This window comes from Phascolarctos cinereus, unplaced genomic scaffold, assembly GCF_003287225.1.
Source record: "Phascolarctos cinereus isolate Bilbo 61053 unplaced genomic scaffold, phaCin_HiC Scaffold_5;HRSCAF=322, whole genome shotgun sequence".
Classification (NCBI taxonomy): Eukaryota; Metazoa; Chordata; class Mammalia; order Diprotodontia; family Phascolarctidae; genus Phascolarctos; species Phascolarctos cinereus.
The window spans coordinates 371058497-371083334 of NW_027555958.1; the positions used below are offsets into that span (position 1 = coordinate 371058497).

General features: G+C 37.4%; 1 protein-coding gene across 2 annotated transcripts in view; it reads right to left on the bottom strand.

Annotated features, from left to right (window-relative positions):
- The window catches only part of SYT14 (synaptotagmin 14), a 200118-nt gene that overhangs the window by 14566 nt on the left and 160714 nt on the right, over positions 1-24838 (bottom strand). For both annotated transcript variants that reach the window (XM_078156332.1, XM_078156331.1), the window contains exon 5: positions 811-1000. In XM_078156332.1, the coding sequence (XP_078012458.1) occupies positions 811-1000 (190 nt within the window). The remainder of the gene's footprint in view (positions 1-810; positions 1001-24838) is intronic.

Genomic DNA, 24838 nt, shown 5'->3' on the forward strand with positions numbered 1-24838 from the left:
GGCCAAGGGAAGGATGACCAGGAAGCGTCTTAAGCCCTAGTTCACTGCTTATGACTTTCAGCAGAGGTAAAAGCGCACTTACAAGATCAGAAGCCCTACCCTCCCAGGATCCCAGCCTAGGGAAGTTAGATAGGGAAATACAGATAAAGGTGGTGAGGAAGGAAGGGCAGAGAGGCAGGGGCAGGGGCAGGAGCAGAGGCAGAGGAATAGTACCAACTAGTATTGAATAGCTGACTGCTTTAACTTATCTGTCCTGGCAAGGATAAAGAACATGTACCTTAGAGAAGTTTCTGCTGGCAGCTATTTAAGAGTAGAAAAAAAATGTAAAATGAAGGAGAATTACCTGGGGAAAATAATCTCTTCTCAAAATGTAGTAGTAAAAAAACATAAAGAGAAAATACATGAGTAAATACTATAGCTTAAAATAGTACACTCAGAGAAACACAAGGACATCGGCCTTTTATGTAAGAACAATAGTTTTACATAGTTCTATTAACTATTGTATACTTTAAAAATGCTTTAATTTTTCTTTTCTGGCATTAATAGTTAAACATTACGATAAAGCTAATTTATTCAAGTCACCATAAAAAATTAAAAGTCTTGTCAACTCATAACTAATATTTTGAATTTCAGATTTATTTCCCAAATGATTGGAAATAGAAAACATGAAACAGATTAGTTGATGATTGTACCATTTCATTTTTATTGGGTAGGTCTAAATGATAGGATTGAAGTCCCCACCACTGACAGTTCCACAAGTATAAAAAGTATTAGGATTAAAAAAATTAAAAAAAAAAGATTTTCACTCACTGGGTGGTCTGTTTGCTGCCAAGTTTTTGAAGTGGCTGCCTTTTATCACTTCTGCTGATAATCTGCCAGTTGTGGCATTATAAAGCAGGCCAATGAGGATTTCTGGAGTTGAGCCATGTTCTAGAGACTGACAAGAGGATGTGCTTTCACTACAGGACATTTCTGACATGCTCATCTGGGAACCACAGCCCTGGAATCATAAAGAAAACTTTTAGAAGGATTTTGTGGAAAACACATATTAAGGGATGCATTGTTAGTACTGGACTTGCTGGAATTATATCAGTCACTCTCAAGAACAGGCATTATAGACAACTATCATATCACCTGTCTAGAAAAGAGGTTACCCACATATTATTGTTTATGGTGGTCTTTTGGTTATACAAAAGCTGGAAGAAGTAAAAAGGAGATAATAAAAGATTCATTAAATTCTCTCTCACACTCACACACATACACACACACACACACACAAAGTGCCTTGCATATAGTAGGTAATCAGTGCTTATTAACTGACTAAATGACTGAAATCAGAGTCTAAATTTACAGGATGATTCCTTTGCATCCTGGGTGCTATACTTATAGACAATAAAATGCTGTGATTATATATTTTTACATATTCTCTGAGTTATGAACTTATTAATATGCAAAGTTTCGTTGAGATAAAACATAACACTCAAGCACTCATTGACTCTGAGGCAGCACGTTTAAAAGAGCGTATCATGAGAAGAAAATCTCTCTTAGAATCTTGCACTTTAATTTGATTTTTGAAGGTCTCTGATGAAGTAAATTCAACCAAATTATAATAGGCTTTTCTATTATTTATCTTTATCTTCTCATGAATGAAAAATATCAAAAGCTTTATGCCAATCTTCTGAAGCTAAAGAACGAAGAGTTATAAAGAATATATTTCTAAGTTGACATCTATTGTTACTTATACTTGTATACCAAATAACACCTGATTGATAAGTGAACTGATCCCCGGATTCATTTTAACAAAAATGTAAATATATGTTCTTCAACCTTAACTCTTAACCATAGACCAGAAAACCAAAAAGTTTACTATGAATTTCACCAAGCAATGTGCAAAATATTGTACATTTTATATTCCCATACCACTGGCCAACAGGAGATACTTTTGTCACTTTGGCTTGATATGATGCATTTATGAATGTCAAAAAAAAATGGGGGAGAGATCAATTAGCATATTTCATCACATATATTTTGGACTCAAATGTATGTTCTTATACATTTTATGTTTCCTATGCTAAGTAGCATCTGTTAGAATATTATGAAATCGATTTTTCACAACATAGTGCTTCCAATTTAAAGTTTATTAACCTGGAGTCAGATAATAAAAAAAAATAATTATTTACATTTAATAGGTCTTTCTAGTTTATAGAGAACTTTCCTTAAACCTGGAAACACTTGCATGAACTGATGCTGAGTGAAATGAGCAGAATCAGAACATTGTACACAGTAACAACAACATTGTGCAACGACCGACTTTGTTAGACTAACCTCTTCTCAGCAATGCAACAATCTAAGACAATTCCAAAAGACTCATGATGGAAAATGCTATCCACATCCAGAGAAAAAACCATGGTGTCTGAATGCAGATCTAAATATAATATTCTCTCTTTTTTTTTCCTCATGGTTTTCCCCTTTTGTTCTGATTCTTCTTTCCCAACATGACTAATGTGGATATACGTTTAATGTGATCATACATGTATAGCTTATAACAGATTTCATCCTGTATTGGGGAGGGGTGAATAGAGGAGGAAGGGAAATTTAGAACCCAAAATCTTATAAAAGCAAATGTTGAAAACTAAAAATAAATTAGTTAAAAAAACAACTTTCCTCCCAATTGTGAGTCACAATTATTATCATTATCATTTTACAGATGAGGAAACTGAGTCTCAGAGGGGATGAATAATAACTAGTAAGTAGAACAGGTCACTAGTAAGTGACCAGGTTTTCTGACTCCTATGGAATGTTTTCCAGAGTGTTCTCAATGTTTTTACGTTAACACCCTGTTTTTTTAGCAATATGTTGATCTTTGAAGAGGGTTATATGAAAGGCTTTGGGAATTCAAAAGAAAGATGGCTCATTCTTGTTCCCACTTGACTAGCGAACGGGGAAATTTCACTTCTTTTCTTTCCACTGTCCGTCTCCAAAACTAGTAGCTCTAAGGTCCTGTGGGATCTCAAGCTCCTCAGAAGTCTAGTAGGATTTGTGAAAATGAATGGTTAAAAAGTGTCATTCTAACAGGTTTCATTCTGTTTCAGCCATAGGGAAAACAAACAAACAAAAAAGAATTAAACTGGATCACCTGACTTTTCCAGAACAGTCAAAGTAACTATCACCCATGACTGGCACACTGGTAGAAATCTCATCGACTACAACAAAAGCTACATAGAAATAGCTATAGAAATAGAATGATTGTAGTAAAAACAAATTAAATATGGATACTGTATACTCAAGTGGTTTCTCTCCTCAGAATATTCCTCAGGGCATGCTGCTCAATTCAGTATATATCCAGAGATCTCCACCCACTCTCTCTGCAGCTCCCATCATTAATTTATAACTGGGGCTTGCCTAGGTAGCAGTAGCTGTTGGTGATTAACTCACCGTCAAACAAATTTCAGTCATTACTAGGACTACTTAAAGGAACAGTCCTAAAGGCAAATAATAGTAAAAGTATTACTTCTTCCTATGCCTACTCAACATAGTACCCTATTCCTTTCTAGCACTTTCCCTCAAGGGTGAAGGGTTATAAGACATTCTATGAAGGTAGAAAAAAAAAGTCTTTTTTTTTCTTCAGGGAAAAGGCAAAGAATAATAAACTGCCTATATTGTCTCACCACATTAGAATTAATTATGCTCATCATATTTCTTTAACTGATGCCAATATGTCAAAAATAAATGAGAAGTTTAAAAATATAGTAACAAAACCATGAATTACACATGAATTAAAAACTGGCTTAAACAAAAGGTGCAATAAAACTTTTTTTTAAGTCAAGTATAGATCCTGAACTGTTACTTTTGCTTTTACATTATAAACAGCAATTGATTTCAATTTGCCTATAAACCACTCATATTTAACAGTTCCTTTGTGAGGAAGTTAAATGTATACTGGCAATTATTGCAAATTTTAAGATTTCAACATTAAGTGAGTTTATTTTCACTATTTCTAAAAGGTTATCTAAAAGATACCTTTTAGATACACATAACCTGTCCCTTTTTTTTTTTTTTCTGAGAATGAGGTGGGGTGGAGGGGATGGCAAATAATGATGAAGTATGAAAAAGGAGGATAATTCCCATTCCCATGCCAAAGCTGCCACCTTGAGTGAGCTTTACTTCCTGGAATGGTGCCTCTTCCTCAGGGCCTTCTCCATGCCCCAGGGAAGTGAACATTTGGAAGCTTGGCATGGTGAAGATAGCTGGAGGCAACGGCTGTAGGAATCTTAGCAGCAGGAGCAGACAATAGCTGCAGCCCCAGAGAAACCCAGCATGAGGTCTGGCTATTTAGTCTCCTAGTGAGGTAAAAGCACTGAAAACCCCAGGGGAAGAAAACTCTCCAGAGGGCTGGGCCTTGCTCTAGTTAAGGCCTGAATAAGCAACTTGACTTCGACTTAGGCAAGAGCTGTGGACAGCAGCTGGCTCCTTTGGTCTGTGCTCTCTTCCCCTTGGCTTTGGACAAAACTTTCCATCTTAAACCACACAACTTTGTGGCCTGGGCTGGAGTTCACTCGCACTAACTGCACTGGAGCGCAGCTTCCCTGTGTTGGATATAAAGGTGCAAGGTAGCCTCCTTGGGATATGAAAGGAAAAGGGACTTTGGTGGAAGGGTAATCAAAGAGAACCTTAGAGACAGGTGGTAGCTATGAAACCCATTTCTTTATTATTATTATTATCATCTCTGTGACTCTGTGTGAATAACTTCACCTGTGAGGCCTCATTTTCCTCATACATAAAATTAGGAATCTGTACTAGCCAACCTCAAACGTCTCTTCCAGCTCTATACCTATAATCCATGATCCCACCTTACAAATCGAGTTAATAGAGGAGAGACATGTATTGTGGGAAAACTACAGTTGTTTTTCAGCTCAGCACATTAACGTGGACAATTTTAACAGGTCTGATTGTTTTTAAAATTAATTTATTTTTAGTTTTCAACATTCACTTCCATAAGACTTTGAGTTCTAAATCTTCTTTCCTTTCTTCTCCTCCCCCTCCCCAAGACAGTATGCAATGTGATATAGGCTCTACATATACATTCATATTATATATATTTTCATATTAGTCATGTTGTAAAGAAGAATCAGGACCAATGGGTGGAACCATGAGAAAGAAGAAACAAATAAAAGAGAGAGCGCGAGCAAATAGTGTGCTCTGATCTGCATTCAGACTCCATAGTTCTTTCTCTGGATGTGGGTAGCATTTTCCGTCATGAGTCTTTTAGAGCTGTCTCAGATCCTTGCATTGCGGAGAAGAGTTAAGTCTATCAAAGTCAGTGATCACACAATCTTTCTGTTACTGTGTACAATGTTCTCCTGGTTCTGCTCACTTCACTCAGCATCAGTTCACGTAAGTCTTTCCAGGTTTTTCCGAAGTCCACCTGCTCATCATTTCTTATGGAACAATAGTATTCCATTACATTCATATACCACAACTCGCTCAGCCATTCCCCAATTAATGGGTATCCCCTCAATTTCCAATTCTTGGCCACCACAAAAATAGCTGCTATAAATATTTTTGTACATGTGGGTCCTTTTCTCATTTTTATGATCTCTTTGGGACACAGACCTAGAAGTGGTATTGCCGGGTCAAAGGGTATGCACAGTTTTATAGCCCTTTGGGCACAGTTACAAATTACTCTCCAGAATGGTTGGATCATTTCACAACTCCACCAACAATGCATTAGTGTTGCAATTTTCCCACATTTCCAACATTTATCATTTTCCTGTTTTGTCATATTAGCCAATCTAATAGGTGTGATGTGGTACCTCAGAGTTGTTTTGATTTGCATTTCTCTAATCAATAGTGATCTAGAGCATTTTTTTTCATATGACTATAGATAGCTTTAATTTCTTCATTTGAAAATTGAACAGGTCTGATTTAACACTATAGACTGAGGGAAGATATGCATTACATAGTGTCAACAGTAACATGTAAAGGAGTAGTTGGCCTTATTAAGATCCCCATTCTCTTGACCAACTATTTCCCCTCAGTAATATGGTGAGGGAGGGGCATATAAGAATGAACATAGAGATAAAAAATGACATCATAATGACATTAAAAAGAATTATCAAAAAATTGGAAGGCTGCAAGGTAACTCATAGCAAGGTTTTGTTGTTCAGTTGTTTTCAACTCTTCATGACCCCATTTGGGGATTTCTTGGCAAAGACACTGGAGCGGTTTGCCATTTCCTTCTCCAGCTCATTTTATAGATGAGGAAAATGAGACAAATGAGTTAAGTGACTTGCCCAGGGTCACACAGCTAGTAAGTGTCTGAGGCTTGATTTGAACTCAGGTAGAGGAGTCTTCCTGACCCCAGGCCCAGCAATTTTTTTAGGGAAACTACCTGATCAGTACTCTATACCTAATCTATGAAATGATTAAAATATTGGATCATTATAATTAAAATAAATTGATAGCAGGGGACAGTATCTGGGAACTGATCTACCTGGAGGAGGAAGGGCTGCTCAGAAGAGTAGTCAATAGTCAAAAAACATTTATTAAGCATCTACTAAGTACCAAATACTGTGCTAAGCGCCAGGGATACAAAGAAAGGGATAGGACAGCTTTTGTTCTCGAGGGAACTCGGAATCTAATGGGAGAACACATAAAAAGAAACTAAAAAGGGTGGGGTTGGGGAATGGGAATTGGGGTTGGTGAGGGAGGTTTGTACCCAGTACAGAGGCATGATGAAGTCCTGCAGCCAGGGTGGGAAATGATCTGAGCAGCTGTTATTTCATCTTGCAAGGTTTTTGGAGATCACAAAGTCCAGGAGAACATCTGGTTAGAAAATGGTAAGCATTCATGTAAGATGAATGGCTTGGGTACCCTCCTCAAATGGAGGATCTGGGAGGAGCTCCTGATGTCTACCCTCACCCTTTAGAGGCCTGAATGAACAAAGGGCATCTGATAGCAAAGAGGCTGAAGGAAGTTCTTAGGAAAGGGATGAAAGCTGGGCAAGGTGGGCAAGACCTAAATTAAATGTATCATTGTCTTAAGCCAGAGTTAGGAAGTTTCTCTGGGACAGTACTGGATTCTTTCAGTAAACAAATATGGGAAGTCTGGGTCAATAAGTGGCATAATCACTACAGAATTGGCAGTCTCTGAACTTGAATTAGAAAAGATAAATAGCTTTAAGGAATGCTTCAGTGGGTTAGCTTTTGGATTTGTACAGGGGTTGAAAGTACCTAGTCTAGAACAGAGCAGCCACGTGATGCAGTGGATAGAGCACCAAGCCTGGAGTCTGGAAGACCCACCTTCCTGAGTTCAAATATGGCTCCATACACTTACTAGCTGTGTGGCCCTGGGCAAGTCACTTAACCATATTTGCCTTAGTTTCTTTATCTATAAAATGAGCTGGACAAGGAAATGGCAAACCATTCTACTATCTTTACCAAGAAAACCCTAAGTGGGGTCACAAAGAGTGGGACAGGGACTGAATGATAACAACAACAAAGTCTGGAATTATAATGCAAAGACTGTTTGCAAAAATTAGAGGGACATTTTGGCTGTCAGTAAAATGTCATGACAAATATGTGTTGTTAAGACTGCTATTTATTAAGACTACTATTCACAATTTATAAGACTATTTAGAATTCTTTGTTAAGACTACCATATATAATTATATAGGAAAGAACTCTCCATATAATAAAATCTGCTTGGAAAACTGGAAACTAGTCTGACAGAAATTATGCTTAGATCAACACTTTATACCATATTCTACAATAAATTCAATCACAGAACAAAATGGGATGTGTGAAGTTTGGATTCAGTCAAAGGGTCATACTTGAGGACCTAGGGGACCACATGTGGCCTCAAGCCTGCATGTTCCCTACCCCTTCATAGCTATGGGAAAGTGATGAGTTCTTAAACAAAATAAGAGAGGAAATTACAAAAGATAAAATAAATGATTTTGATTACATGAAACTGAAAAAACTTGCATGAATAAAATTAACTCTCATAACATAAGAAAAGATCAACTGTGCCAAATATCTCTTATAATGGTTTGATATCCAAAATGTATAGACAACTAATGAAAAATATGACCAAAAGCCATTCCCCAATAGAAAAGTGGTCAATATATGAAGAAACACACAAACAAATGGTTCTCAAAAGAATAATTGCAAATTATTAACCACCATAGGAAAGAATGTCTTAAATCTCTAATAAGAGAAATGCAAATAAAAATAAACCCAAAGTTTCACTTCACACTCAGAAAATTGACAAAGATGACAAAATACAGGAATAATCAGTGTTGGAAGGGGGTGGAAAGATGAGCACACCAGTGCATTTTTGGTGGAGCTATGAATTGGTGCAACAATTCTGGAAAGCAATTTGGAAATATGCAGAGAAAGTGACTAAAATGTCTATCTTTTGACTCAGAAATTTCACTGCTGGTCACATACCACAGATAGGCATATGACAAAGATAAAGGCCCCATGACAGACCAAAATATTTATCGCAGTATTTTTTGTGGTAGCAAAGAATTAGAAATAAAGTAGATAACTGCTCATTGATGGGGGCATGGCTAAACAAACTGTGGTCCACAAAAGAATGAAACTTTATTGGCTAAACAAATCATGGTCTATGATTGAATAGAACTTTTACTGTGCTGCAAGAAACAATATACTTAAATGGAGAAGCATGGAAAGACTTAGATAAATAGATGCAAAATGAATTACGCTGAACCAGGAAAACAAAATATACAAAAACTACAACTGTAAATGGAAAGAAAAACAACAATATAATAATTGAAACTTAAAACTGCAAAATTATAATGAGAATACTTAGCCCCAAAGATAATATGTGAAAAGCCATCTTCCCCCCACTCCTTTGCAGAAGTGGGGGACCATGCACGGTGGGGTACTGCATACAATGGAAGACTTCTTTGATACAATGTTTAGTTTTATGGAACTCCCTCCCCTTTCCCCTTGTATTCTAACTTCATTATATATTTCTTTGATTGCTGGAGAAGGGAAAAAAAATATACATATATATATATATACATATATATAATCCATATATATATGTATATGTAGTTATGTAAACACAAAAGATGTCAATAAAAATTTATTTTTTTCTTTTTTTATTAATTTATTTTGAATTATCAACAATCACTTCCATAAGCTTTTGAGTTTTATATTTTTCTCCTACCTTCCCCACCTCCCTCCTGAAGATGGCATGCAATCTGATAATAGGCTATACATATACATTCCTATTAAACATATTTTAATTTGATTTTTTTTTGCTTTACTGTTTTGATGAGGCAATCGGGGTTAAGTGACTTGCCCAGGGTCACATAGCTAGTGTCATGTGTCTGAGTCTGGATTTGAACTCAGGTCCTCCTGACTCCAAGTCCGGAGCTCTATCTACTGCGCCACCCAGCTCCCCCTATTAAACATATTTTCACATTAGTGATGTTGTAAGTAAGAATTAGAAGCAATAGGAGGAACCACCAGAAAGAGGAAACAAAACACAACAGAAGGAAAAAAAATAGCAAATAGTGTGCTTTGATCTGCATTCAAACTCCAAAGTTCTTTCTTCTTTGTGGATAGTATTTTCCATCTGAGGCCTCAGGAGATATCTTAGATTTTGTATTGCTGAGAAGGGTTAAGTCTATCAATATTAGTCATCGTACAACGTGGCTGTTATTGTGTACAACATTCTCCTGGTTCTGCTCATTTCACTCAGCATCAGACCATACAAGTCTTTCCAGGTTTTTCTGAAGTCAGCCTGCTCATCATTTCTTATAGCACAATAGTATTCCATTACATTCATATACCACAACTTGCTCAGCCATTCCCCACAACTGATGGGCATCCTCTCAATTTCCAATTCTTTGCCACCACAAAAAGAGCTGCTATGAATATTTTTGTACACGTGGGTCCTTTTCCCAAAAAATTATTTAAAAAAAGAATGTAAGCTACTTGAGAATAGTTATTGTTTCATTCTCTGTATCTGTATTCCTAGCACCAAGCACACTTCCAGGCACATAATAGGAGTTTTAAGAAACGTCTGTTCACCAAATGAAGTCATAGGTAACAGAAGGAATGTTGTTTTATCTTTCAAAAGGGAACACAGTGGAAACAGAAGCAAAAATTTGGCCATTTGGCCATGATATAAATTCTAATTCTGGGGCCCCAACCTCTAATGAGTCACCAAAACCAGAATCTCTTGGATAATAATTGTATCTGCTCAATTTAGTCATATTTCAAAAGAACAACATTTTCCTTTGATTTGACGCTGGCATTTAAAGTTTTGAATACAATTATTTTAAACTGTTTTAAACAGAAACAGGAAGATTTCTTAGTAGTGTTTTTTACTAGAAAATATATAGAATAATAATTCAAATTCCAAACACTTGGTATCTTCTGAAATATCCTCTAAGTTATTGCTTAGTATTTACTCTCTACTGAACATTGGTGATATCCTTTTATTCCTAACAGGACTGTCATTACCAGTTAATATTTTTTTAGAGAAAGTGCTGCCCCCTGGTGACCCTAGTTTCTTCTGTATGTAATATATAGTTCTGAGAGATTAAATTCCTTTGTTTAATATTAAAGTTAGGGACACCTATATCTCAGACTAGAGAAATGAAACACTTCATGGCATACAACATAAAAAGTGTGTTTCTACATATTATGTAAAATTACTTACAACTCCTGAGTTCTACACAAGACAGCAAGCTGATGGAACAAAAGAAATGCTTTACTCCTCAATGTTCAACATTTGGTGAATTTGGATATTTTATTTAAAATTATCATTACATCTCCTTGTTCACTAAGGCTTAAAGTGCTGCTGACACCTTGTGGAAGATTTTGAAAAATAATTTGTTCAAATTCCATTTTTAATAAATCTTTTTATTTTTTCCAATGCAGGAAATCTTCACGAAAATTAGATATTTTTTAATGACCTTATTGAGCTTGAATCTCCTAAATTCAGCTTGCATTTATACTCTTGTTGGTTACTGTGAAATATGCTACTTAATAAAACTAGAATTTCTACCTTGCATAAACAAAATCATGTGGTTGGATTAATAGTCAAACGTGCTTCCAACTGCTTATTGGACATGTGCTATCTTAACTTTACCTCAAACCCAATACATTCTAAACCAAATTTATAACCTCCCTCTCAACACCAGTCTCAATTTCTGACTCCTCATCCCTACCAATGTACTTCAATTATTTTAACATACAGACTTGAAACTTTGCAGTTTTCTTTGATAAAACTTTCTTTATCCCCAAGATCCAATCAGGCATGAATGTCTGCCAATTTTTCCTTCAAAATGTGTTCTGTATTTGCTATTTCCCCTATCATAATAGTCTAATTGCTTCACAGCTGGAATGCAACAATAACCTAGCTGGCCTCCCTGACTCCAGTCTCTTATCCCTCCAATCCATGTTCCATACTGTTGCTCGATCACTCCTCCTTAAAAACTATTTTTGGCATGTTATTTCCCTGCTAAAGCATTTCAAATGGCTTCCTATTTCCCAGTGCACCAAGTCTGAATTTCTTCAATGATCTGGTTTTCAAGGCCTTTCTATGATTTGTCCCTATTCTACTTGCTCGACACTATTTCTTACTAATCCACTCACTGAAATTAGTTTTCTCAATGTTCCACAAAAAATCTTCCTGAATAATTCTTTTACTTTACTGATGTTTCTTTTTGCTGGAATGTTTTCCATCCTTTAAGACCACTTCGATCTCTACCTTCTCATAAAATCTTCTCTGATAAGCCCATTTCTGACTGAGCATCCCTTTATCTGAATTCTGAGAACACTTGTAATTTGTACCAAAGTGAGGACTTAGCAAGCTTATTATTATTATTTGTGGTGGTTGTTCATGAGGCAATGAAAAACTTCAATCAAACCACATACATACACATGGGATTTGGAGGACCTGTGTTTGAATCGTAGTTCTAATGTGTACTACCTGTGTTACCAAAGGCAAGTTACTTAAATTCTCTGGGCCTCTGTTACCCTGTCTGTACAATGGAGTGGTTGTATTAAATAATCAGTTTCCTTCCTACTCTAAATCCTATATGTGCACATACACAGCCTACAAAAGGAATCCATGTGTTTCCAGACCATCAAGCATGTCATTCTCTAGTAAAGTTTAAAAAAAAATCATTCATTCTACTGTGTCTGAAACAAGTCTTGAATATAGCACCTGAGGCTTGTTATGATTCAGAATAAACCCAGATTAAAAAAAAAACTTTAAACAGCAAAATCGGTCCTTTGCCCCACCAAAAGACCTTATCAATTGAGCCAAAAAAGTCAGGTAGGAAAGAGGAATTAGCAAATTGGTTATTTTTTTAGTCAGTTTAGGTTTAGAAGGTAAACTGAGGGTATAGAGGTTTTAGGTCCTACGTAAGAACATATCAAAAAAGGAGACGAACTAAATAAAAATTAATGTGTTTCCTTTGGGCAACTCTTACACTCAAAAGGCTGGGTTCCCAGAGTTGACAACCTCCAGTTTCTAGGTATTCTGTGGGTCTACATTTCTAAAACTATAGCCCATAAGCCCCCACCGCTATGTTTACCTTTAATCAGCAAGCAGACACAATTAGCTCAAAGCAAAGGCTTTACTGATATGGTAAGAACAGTAACTATAAAACATACCCCACGTATACCCTGGATACACACTCCCACAACTCCAAACAACATCAGTGGGAAGAGTGGGCACATCTTGAGAATACCAGCAGAGTACCAAACTCAGCGAATACACGAAGCCAAAGCAACTCATGCTTTTGGCATTGCAATGTCTCAGTACTGTTAATCTCATGATGGCCTCATACTACAGCTGCTAGGGACAATTCTTCTGGGCATGTTACTTGGATCCTGGGTCTGTCTCCTTCTGGATGGGCTGTCTCCTACTGAATGAGTAGCTCCACTGCAAAATGGCAGGGCCAATGTGTGTGGGAGACAGAAATCTCTTCCTCTTCTCCAAAAGTCAAGGAACTATTCCCATCAAAGACTGGGTGTTTTTTTTTTCCCCTATGTTGCTATTCTTTGCTACCAAGGATCTTACTCTTCAGGGATATTTTTTTGTCTCATCCAGCTCTTAGGAAAAGTGTCTTGCTTTTTAAGTGGCCAGGGTCATGGCTATTCCTTGGCTAGCTCATAGCTTGCTGTTTTCTAATGCTGCCAACATATCTGACCTTCCAAAGCTGAAGAAGGTAACTTTTTTCCCCCTTCATTTGAAAGCTATTGTTAGACATTCTATACACTGATGATGAAGAGTTTGCTAAGAAAACTTAATAGATCTTGTCATTTTTCTCCTGTATATTATACTTTTATTTTCATCTTTAAATGTCTTCAGGATGTCCTTGCTTATCTGGAACTTTTAAAAATCTGGTTTTACTTTCCACCACTTACTTCCATTTTATAAGTTGATAATGCTCATATTTTTCCATCATCCTTCCCCTGCAAAATTTTACAAGCCAGTTAATATTCTAAATTAATATAACATTTGCTGCTATATCTGTCCATCTGATGCGTAAAATATTTGTGGAGTTTTGGGGCTATTTTGCTTTCTTCATTCTAGTAATTTATGTTCTTTAAATTTCTACATTGTAGTCACTATCTACATTCTTTCTTCTACCCATATCCCATTTTTTGTACTCAATAATTTACTTAAAATCAAAATCAGAAAGGATTAAAAACCTTTAGCCTTGTTTTTTCCATTTCTTTTCAATGTTTTATGGGGAAAACCCTCATAATCAGAATACAATTTTAAAAATTGAATGTCATATCTTTTCTCCATTTTTATTTTTCTAGCTTTTTACTAGTTCTCATCCTTGTTCTAATAAGTCAGTGGTCTGATAGCATATAGAAAAGCTGATTCAGAAGAGATTATTACATCAGTAATAAGTTTTTTTGTATTTTAAAATATGGTTAATGTCATTTTATGACGTGATTAGATACATGTCATGTCTAACATATTCTGACTTTTCTTAAAGAAAATATTCACGATTTGTAGGCATAAAGTGTCTACATAATCTACAATTTTTGACTTTCTTATTCCTGATATATATTTTCTAATAAAATTTGTGACTTTGCCTACTCCTCTCTTTGCACTGGATCAAATGAAAATTAAAGTATATTTTTATTTAATTTGGAAGGCTTTATCAAGTGAAAAACAACTTTATTGATCCTTTTAAAAAAATATATATATATAGTCATTTTAATACTCCCCTCCAGACTGAATCTTCCCCGGTGACAAATTGAAACAATTTAAAAAATCTGATAGTGAAATTCGACAATGTGTAAAACATTCAGTTCTAGTTGTCTCACTTTTTTTTCCTTTTCTTTTCTTCTTCCTTTTGCCATGCAGGGGAAGGAAACTTTTATTATCTCTTTTCTTAGACATTCAATAGTTTTTCAGTCAGAATTTGACTTCCTTTTAGATTTTTTCGTCTGTGGTCATACATATTTTTCTATTTGTCTAGCTTATTTTGCTTCACATCAGTTCATACAACTCTGTTTCACTGAATTCTTCATATTCACAATTTCTTACTGCACCATAGCATCCCTGTCATGTTCTTCCTGGTCAGCTATGATCCTTAGGGTGTCTCCAAGATCAGTATGCTTTGCTTGGACAGTAAGCACCTTTTCTTTTAATATCACTGTTGGCGTATCTTCTTCTAGCTCGTCCTTGATGTCTGTATGTTTGCATTCCCAATCTATTGGTCTCTCTTTTGTTTCTTTGGTGGGACTTGCCATTGCAGACCCCAGCTTTTCTATTTTGCCCATTATTTTTGTTGTACAGGCCACAAGTTCTGCTCTCATAATTCTCATTTCTCTTTCGAGTCTCTCAGGGACAAGTTGTGGTTCCACATTCTCATGTCCATGGACTCTTCTGTTTCATCAAGTGTTGGATCCTTTTTCTTTGTTTTGTAGCATTTATTCATACACACCTGAACTCATTTACCAGATGTAGAGGCCATATTTCATTTTGTTATGTATGTTTTGCCTGCTGATTTATCTGTTTATGTTCAAGGTCTTTGACTTTTCTTCTTCCTGAGATCTTTGGTAATTTCAGTCTTTTTTCCCCCTCCCTGAATTTCCTCTATTCTCTTTCTGAATCTGTTCCCTCTGACGGTTTCCTTGGGGGCTGGATCTTAAAGTGGTTCAACCTGCTCCCACGCTGGGCAAGTCATGGTTCACCAGCCTCGATCTGCCCTGAGTGACTTTTGGGTAGCCACAACTGGCTCCAATGGATACTGTGGTCTTTCCCTCAGGCTTAAAGGAGTGCTCCGTAGTCCTCCACCTCCCCCAACACACACACACACACACACACACACACACACACACACACACACACACACACACACTGCCCTGCTCCCTGTGCTCCTCAGTTCTTGGGCTCAGCAATAGCAGTTCAGAAAGCTGCCATGCTGCTACTACAGGGTTCTCATCCTTGGCACTGGCAGTTCACAACTTTGCAGGGTTGGTGTGATGGGGCTGGAGCCTCCTGTATGGCTGTGCTCTGGCTGTCCATCACAGCCTGAGCAAAATTTTGCAGCTGGAAGCTGATATATTTAGAGCACTGGGAGGGGGAATGAAGGCATGGGGTTGGTTTTTGTTGCAGGTTCTTGGGTGTCCTAGTGTAGCCTTGCTGCCAGTAGTGTGAGAGGTGGGGGAGGAGTGCTGAGTGAGCTCAGGGTCAATGAGCGTTGGTTCATTTTTTAAAAATGTTCTTCGGTCTTCTGGGTGTCCAGGAAACAGCTGAAGTTGCTTTATCTTTGCAGCATTATTGTCTCGGGTCCCATAGCTAGTGTCTGATTCTAATCTTGGTCTTCTTTGAAGTCTGTCACTCTATCCACTTATACATGGCACGGATCTGTTTTGATACAAGCAGCCAGGATCCATGGCCCATAAACACTCACATTGCACTTGTGCCAGGCTGACACATCATCAGATAACCACAGATAATGTAAACTTATAAGTTTATAGTTGGCATGCTGCTTTCTTTGTTTGTTTCTTTATAAATCTAACGAGCACTGGTCAGTAAATGTGGCTGATGAAGGGCGGATGCTCCTGTTCCTTGTCTTGGCCAGCCACCATGAATAAAGAGATAAGGCGGATGCTGTAGGGGGGATGCTTCTCTTCTCTCTCCGCCAGCCTCCACCAAGAGTGAAGTGAAAGTGCAGATGCTTCCACCCCTTGTTTCACTAACTACTGCAGGCATAAAGTAATATTAATCCCCTATCCATGGTCTCCACTGCCCTTCTGTAGTCTGGCCCAATTCATCATGAACCTGCCAGGAGCTGAGGAGCTCCTGTCTTACATCACTACATTATACTGCCTCTCCATTGGTAGAAACCTAATCTCTGATCCAACTACTTTCAACTTTTCCTAACACTGGTTCTCTTCAACTCAGCTTAAATTCCACCTTCTGCAAGCAACCTTTCTTGGTTCTCCTTCTCTCCCCTTCCCTGTGAGATTATCTTCCATTTGTACTTTGTGGTGAGTAAAATGCAATAACAGGGAAACTGAGACACATTTCTCTGAGTAAGGGTTGGTTGATTAACAGTGACACATATAGCTGTTAATAAAGTGGGTCAGAATACTCCCTCAGTCGGGCCAGTGACCCCCATGAGGAGGAAAGGAGGAGTTCTGGGTAGTTAGGAAATATTACAATTGACTATAGGAGGGAAAAGCTTTCAAGTGTGGATGACCATGTCCCTCTTGGACAATTAAGGAATGTTGTTTTATGGGATTCACCTGCCTCTTGTAATCTTGGCTAGAAGACCAGAACCACCCAGTTTGATCTCTACCAAGAAGGGATCAAACTTCCCCTAATTTCAAAAGGAGAGACAAAGACAGAATTGTCTTTTGGGAAGGGCTCCAGCTTAAGCTGGTTCTGGTTAATACCAGAAACCAAACGGATGTCCCAGGTTAAACCTTTAAGCCAATTCAGGGGATTTCAGGGAGGACTAGCACCTCTGGTGTGAGCACTTGCCAAGCCATTTTCAGAGATATTCATCCACCTTTGGTGTCTACCTGTCAACCAACTCTCACCTGTGCCTCCAAGAAGCTGTAGCATGCATAGCAGCCATACCCTGGCAAACCCTCTCAGCAAAGACTAAAACCAGAATCAAGGCCTCAAACCTGTTGGCCCTCTAGAAGGATGTCTATCCCAAGCATGTGAAGATTTCCCTGGGTGTAATGGGTAGATGAGAATAAATTTTTCCAATTGCCATGAAGGCAACTGAAGCAGGCGCTACAGGGCACTTAGAGCTTGATCATCTACTGCATCCTGGGCCATCAGCAGTTTTCTTGACTTTTGTCCTGTCACTGGAGTTTGATGACTCTGGAAGAGGCAATGTGGCTGATGACTTTGCATAACTCTGACTCACTTAAACCCAATTTACGTGCAAGTCAGGATATCACCTCTCATTGGTCCTCTTCTAAAACGAAGGATTAATGACAAGCCAATTCAGACCAGGAGAGCTTAACTGAGAAATGTGGCTTGACAAAATGGGGAATAGGGTCAATCACAGAACAGAATCAATTATTAAATGATACAAAATAATTTTAATTTCCCCAACTGTAGAGATCTTGTATATACATAGTTATTTACATGGTATTCCCCCCCCCAATATGTATGTTCCTTGAAAACAGGGATTATATTTTGGCCAGTTAAAAATACAAGAGTCATTTCTGACTGACACATCTGAGCGTTCAGACATACTACTGACTTTCGAAAGCAAATGTTGAAATCAACACAATACTAAAAGAAAGGCTAAATATGAGAAGGTTCAAAACAAAATTTTAACAGCTCTAACTGGAGCTACCTAAAAAGGCTATTAACTCCATAAAATGGGAAAAGGATTTAGAAAAAAAAAACCGACATGGATTATTTTGATTTCTTATAGTACTTTAAGAGATGTAAATTTCATAAATCTGACAAAAGAATGGAGAAATCGCTTTAGTCACCAAATGCCTAATCTTCTTGCCAAGTGGAGACAAATGATATAACATGAGTAACACTGGCTTGCATATTAATTCATTTGCAAAGCCTTGTGGCAGAGGACAGTAGGAGATTATGAGTTGTATTACCCATAAAACAATGAAGAGCAATGGAAGGAAAAAAGAAGTGCATTCTATCAGTAACTTCAACAGAAATGTGAGTTACTGTTTCCTCCTTATGTCTCCCATGGTTAAAAAAAATATCTTATGCGTCTCAACCTTGGATGTGCTGCCTGCATTTTCATACAGTAGAGTTAAAATGAAATCTTGACTGCCCTTTATGGTTAATGAATAAATAAAGGGAAAAAGGAAGCAGAGAAATAAGAAAGAGTAAAGGAACCAATTATGCTGGATCATCCTCAAAGCATTTACACATAAAAACTGGAAGGAGGACATGATAAAAATTGAACAGCTTTCAACATTCTGTAACTGCTTTTTATCAGTGATGATAGTGGGACTATGGGCTTGAACACTCCAGTCTTTGGTGTGCCATATAAAGAAGTAGAAATGGAACAAAAGGAAAAAAAGACTGGAAGACTGGCTGAACCAAACCTAGTATACATAGAAGAAATTTGTACTGGAGGTGACTCAAGTTTAGAAAGCCATGAAATTGTTTTCCCTCAAGATATTTAAAAGATACCCTGTTTTCTTCCTGGGGGAATATATGGGAGAAAAATTGGGAGGAAAAAAATCACACATGGTATTATTACCTAGAAATGGTGATCAAAAGTGTATCAATGACTAATGATCCATATGCCTATTTCGTAATGTCTGTAAATTCATGAGAATGATCTAAACACATATTAAAAATATCCTTGAGAAAGCAGTTGCAGATGAATAATGAGGTCAGAAGCCAGATTGAGGAGTTACAAATGATCTCTAAATTGCCAACTATAATGGCCTTTTCTCAACCCTTCTCTATAGCCTTTGCCACTGCCGATTCCATTCTTCTCCTTGATATTCTTTTTTCTCTAAGTTTTCATGACACTATTATGTACTGGTTCTTGTCCTGCCTGTCTGACTTTCTCAGTTTCCTTTGCTGGATCTTCATCTAGGTTCTATATCTACCTACTAACTGTAGAAGTTAGAGGACCATAGAGTAGATGGAGGGAAGTAGGGTGTAAGAAGACTGGAAATGGGGCAGCTAGGTGGCGCAGTGGATAGAGCACCGGCCCTGAAGTCAGGAGAACTTCAGTTCAAATCCATCCTCCAACCAAGCACTCACTAGCTGTGTGACTGTGGGCAAGTCATTTAACCCCAATTGCCTTTACTGAAACAAAACAAAACAAACAAACAAAAAAAAGACTGGAAAGGGAGGAGGGGGGCCAGGTTATGAGGGACTTTAAAAACTAGGGGATTATATAGTTGAACTTGGATGTAATATGGAACCACTGGGGTTTATTGGTCAGACATAGGTCTGACATGGGCTTTAGGAAGATCCCTTTGGTAGGTGTATGGAACATAGCCAAAAGAGACTTGAGGCAACCAGAAGGCTATTGCTACAGTCCAGAAGTGAGAAAACAATGGCCTGAACAATAATGGTGGAGTAATCAGAGGAGAAAAAGGAGACTAGAAGAGGTAGAACCAATAAGACTTGGCATCTGACTGGATATGGGGTAACAGAAGCTGAGGACAGTACCTAGGTTAAGAGCCAGAGTGACTGGGAGGACTGGTAGTGCTTGGCTATATTAAGAATGCTAGGAAGAGAGGAAGGCTGAGAGGAGAAAGATAAATTAGACCAGTTATAAACATGTGAAGTTTAAGATGCCTACAGGACATCAACTTTGAAATGTCCAATAATCAGTTGGAGTGTTTACTGCTTTTTGATTATGAAAAAGTATTTGACCCTGGAGAACCATAAAAACTTTCTAAAAGAGTATCTCCCACACTGATAGTAAGATTTCTTAATTATCAATATAAAAAAATGCATAAAGCTGGGAGGCATTTGCTTGCCAAAAGGGTTTCCTATCTTCCTTCTTTGAGGAATACCTAGCATAGAATCAAATGGAAATAGGAATGGTGCTATTTGCAAATAACTTTGTTGACTGCAAAAATCCTCCAAACACTGAACAGTCTCCTTAATGAGATCCATAGTCACTCAAAAAGTCTACCTTAACAATCCATCCAGGAATAACCAAGTGGACAAAAAATGACTCTTGTCCAGCCTATGATATGAAGTTGTATGGACAGACAAAAGAGCTGGCTCATCAGTGCCTATATTTTGGACATGGGCTATAGATGGACATTGAACTGGGCCCCGAATTGAATACAAGGAAGACAGCACAATAGATTGTATTTGAAAAACTGTTTTGTTTTAATGATCTCAAGCTGCTCCTAGAAATAACATCCCTATCTTTTTTTCTTTTTAATAGCAACTTGTACTCTGATGCTATGTTATGGTTAGACAGAGTGGTACAATGAAAGGTGTGCTGTCTGGGAGGTAAGACCACTTTGGGCATGCCATCTAATCTTTCTTGGCTTAGTTTGTTCATCTGTTGGGGGTTGGAAGGACAACCTTTGAAGTTCACTCCAATACTAAATCTGTGATCCCATAACTATAAATCACAGAAGAACACAATCTCTAAAGAATTAAAACTTTAAGTGATTCAAACAGCAACAGGGAGATGTACGGTGGCCAAAAATAGGCTGCAGCATATTACCAATAATGATTTAAGTGCAAGAAGAGATACAAAATTATAATTTGGAAAATACAGGACTTGAAAAGAAGGTGGCTGGTCAAATAGTAACTGTAAAATATGGCAGATGAATTGCCTACATACTCAATGCTAGCCAATTAGAGACCTAAAAAGGCAGGGGGGAGGTTGTCTCCAGTTCACCGGATGAATCCCTTATAGAAGATTAATAGGAGAAAATGGACAAGAGTGACATTGGATATGAATGGCTTTTGATTTGCATTGTTGAAGGGAGTGCTCATGTCGATGAGATCTCTCATAAACTGATTGCTGTAATAATTACTGACTAAAAATATTAAAAAACTAAATATAACAAACATTTCATGTTATTTTAGATTTCCTGCTTCTACCAAAAATGCGACAAGTCCTAAAATGCTTACACCACGTGAATTTAAATTAAAATAAAAATCTAATGTTTTATAGCAATATTAATTTAAATTATCTCCTTAGTATAAAAATGAATATGCTTAATCATTATATTTCCCCCTTCATATTAACAAGTTTTATTTTAATATCAATGTCCTTTAGTGTTAATTAAACTATCCGAATAAAATGGGGGATTCTTCTAAAATGTATTAATATATTTTAACAAGATTAAAATTAGATTATGAAGATAAAACTATTAATTCCCATCCATAAGTAAAGGAATTTTGCTTGCTGCTCTCAGAGGATCAAATTACATACTGCAGTAATCAATAAGTTCATTTTCTCCTTGTGAAAACACAGAACAAAAAGAGAAAAAAATCTTGAACTTAGTATTATCAATATATTATAGTCAGCATTTTAGTGTAAATTTGTATTTTGTATAGTTGCATTTAGCATAAATGAAATCATCTTGCATTTCACATCTCCTTTCTTAAATTTTTAAGTAGTAGTAACAATTTTCTCAGGCCACAACATAGACTACTAGAATATTATCTCCTTTTCAAACTTCAGATGTCATAAGTAATTTAATAAAAAAATGAAACAGAAAAATATGATTTATATATTCATAAACTCTGAATATTGAATCATCTTTTGGAGATCATTTATGCAACTTCATTGCAAATTCCCTGGCTGAATTATTTTACACAATGTTGATATTACTGCTGTTTTTGTAAGTCTCCTAATGGAGATTTCAAAACAAGTCCCAAGAAAGGAAATGTTAATATTCACAGAAATAGTAACGCTTTTTTTATTTCATTTGGTCATATTGTACATTTGTATCTTTGTTCCCTTCATCATTTTTAAGTGTGAATTTTAGAACATTCCAAGTGGGGATATATCATAAAGATGGCCTTGAGTGCTATGAATGGGACACTGGGTATATCTTGACAAGATTCACATTCCTTAAAGACCAATCAAACAGAGGAAATACTGTATATGTCAATTTTTGAAAATTTAGTTCTAATGACTTCCAGCGTTGCGATAATCTTTCATTAAAGAGGCTGAATCCAAGGTAAATCTCATCTAAAATATGCTAGGTTACTCATAAAAAACAATAATAAAATACTGCCAAAAAGAATTTATAAATGACCATATATTGTTGTTGTTGTTCAGTTGTTTCAGTCATGTCTGACTTTTCCTGATCCCACTTGAGGTATTCTTGAGAAAGGTACTGGAATGGTTTGCCCTTTCCTTCTCCAGCTTATTTTACAGATGAAGAAACTAAGGCAAACAAGCGTAAGTGACTTGCCCAAGGTCACAGTTATTAAGTGTAAGAGGCCACATTTGAACTTAGATTTTCCCGACTCCAGGCTTGGTTCTCTGTTCCCTGTGCCACCTAACTATCCCAACTATGTATTATTTCATGTCATCGTGCATTTAGTTATTTATTTATTTACTTTTTACTTTTTTATTTTTAACATGTGTTTTTAAAACTTTGGGTCACAAATTCTCTCCCTTCCTCCCCCACCCACCCTCATTGAAAAGGCAAGCGTCTCGATACACATTACAGATGTGTAGTTATGTAAAACACTTCCATAGTAGTCATGTTGTGAAAAACTGAGTATATTTCCCTTCATCCTATCCCACCCCCATTTATTCTATTCTCTCTTTTGCCCCTGTCCCACCTCAGAAGTGTTTGCTTTTGATTATCCCTCCCCCATCTGCCCTCCTCTATCAACCCCTGCTCTCTTGTCCCCTTCCCCCCTTATTTTCCTGTAGGGTAAGATAGATTTCCATACCCCACTGTGTACGTTATTCCCTCCTTAAGCCAAATCCTATGAGAAAAAGATTCACTCATTCCCTCTCACCACCCCCTATTTCCCCTCCACTGTAAAAGCCTTTTCTTGTCTGTTTCATGTGAGATAATTTACCCCATTCTACTTCTCCCTTTCTCCTTCTCCCAGTATAATCCTCTCACCTCTTAATTTTATTTTCCAGATATCATCCCTTCGTCTTCAACTCACCCTGTACCCTCTATCTATGTATACATATATTTTTTTTTCTCCCTACCCTAATACTGACAAAGGACTCATGAGTTACAAATATCATCTTTCCATGCAGGAATGTAAACAGTTCAACCTTAATAAGTGCCTTATGATTTCTCTTTCCTATTTACCTCTTCATGTTCCACTTGAGTCTTATATTTGAAAGTCAAATTTTATATTCAGCTCTGGTCTTTTCTTCAGGAATGCTTGAAAGTCCCCTATTTCATTGAATGACAATTTTTTCCCCTGAAGGATTGTACTCAGTTTTGCTGGGTAGGTGATTCTTGGTTGTAGTCCTATCTCCTTTGCCCTCTAGATTATATTCCATGCCCTGTGGTCCCTTAATGTAGAAGCTGCTAAATCTTGTGTTATCCTGATTGTGTTTCCACAGTACTTGAATTGTTTCCTTCTGGCAGCTTGTAATATTTTCTCCTTGACCTGGGAACTCTGGAATTTGGCTACAAAATTCCTAGGAGTTTTCCTTTGGGGATCTCTTTCAGGAGGTGATCGGTGGATTCTTTCAACTTCTATTTTGCCCTCTGGTTCTAAAATACCAGGGCAGTTTTCCTTGATAATTTCTTGTAAGATGATGTCTAGGCTCTTTTTTTGATCATGGCTTTCAAGGAGTCCAATAATTTTTAAGTTTTCTCTCCTGGATCTATTTTCCAGGTCAGTTGTTTTTCCAATGAGATATTTCACATTTTTCTTCTATTTTTTCATTCTTTTGGATTAGTGTTACAGTGCCTTTATTTCTCAAATTGTAACTTGCTTCCAATTTCTCCATTCTAATTTTTAAGAAAGTATTTTCTTCAGTAAGCTTTCGGACTTCCTTTTCCATTTGGCCAATTTTTCTTTTTAGGGAATTTTTCTCCTCATTGGCTTTTTGGACCTCTTTTGCCATTTGGGTTAGGCTATTTTTTAAGGTGTTATTTTCTTCAGTATTTTTTTCTGTCTCCTAGCATCACTCTCAGTTTTCCCTCTACTTCTCTTACTTGCTTCTCAAAATCCTTTTTGAGCTCTTCCATGGCCTGGGACCAATTCATATTTTTCTTGGAGGCTTTGCATGTAAGGAGCTTTGGCTTCGTTGTCTTCTTCTGGTTGTACGTTTTGATCTTCTTTGTCACCAAAGTAAGATAATATAGTCTGACTCTTTTTGCACTGCTTCCTCATGATCCTGGCAAATTATTTAAGTTATAAACTCTTTGTTAAGGAAGGAGTCTGTTTTCAGTGTGGAGAATGTACTGTCCCAGGCTTCAGGGGTTCTGTGCAGCTGTTTTCAGAGATACTTTTAGGGACCTGTAAATTTTCAGTTCTTCCAAGGTGGTAAGATCAAGGGCGAGGTGTTTACTCCTTTCCTGGCCTGTACTCTGGTCTATGAGTGACCACAAGCAGTCTTTTCTGTCTTGAAACCGTGAGGGTTTCCTCTCTCCACAGCCACTACAAGCTCCACCAGGCCAGCCCTCCTTCTCACCCCAGGACCGCCACCCAGAACTGTGACCCAGATCCAAGAACTGGCAAAGCAAGAGATTCCTGCCTCAGCACTGGCAAAGAGATCCCTGCAATCCCCCTCTGATCAGCCACTCGATTCCCCCTTAGTCTGTGTGCTGGAATCTCAGGAAGCAGCTGCCACCCTGGGCCACGCTTGGGGAATGGAGCTGAGACCTCGCACTCTTCTCTCAGCACTGCACAAACAGACTTTTCCCACTGACCTTCT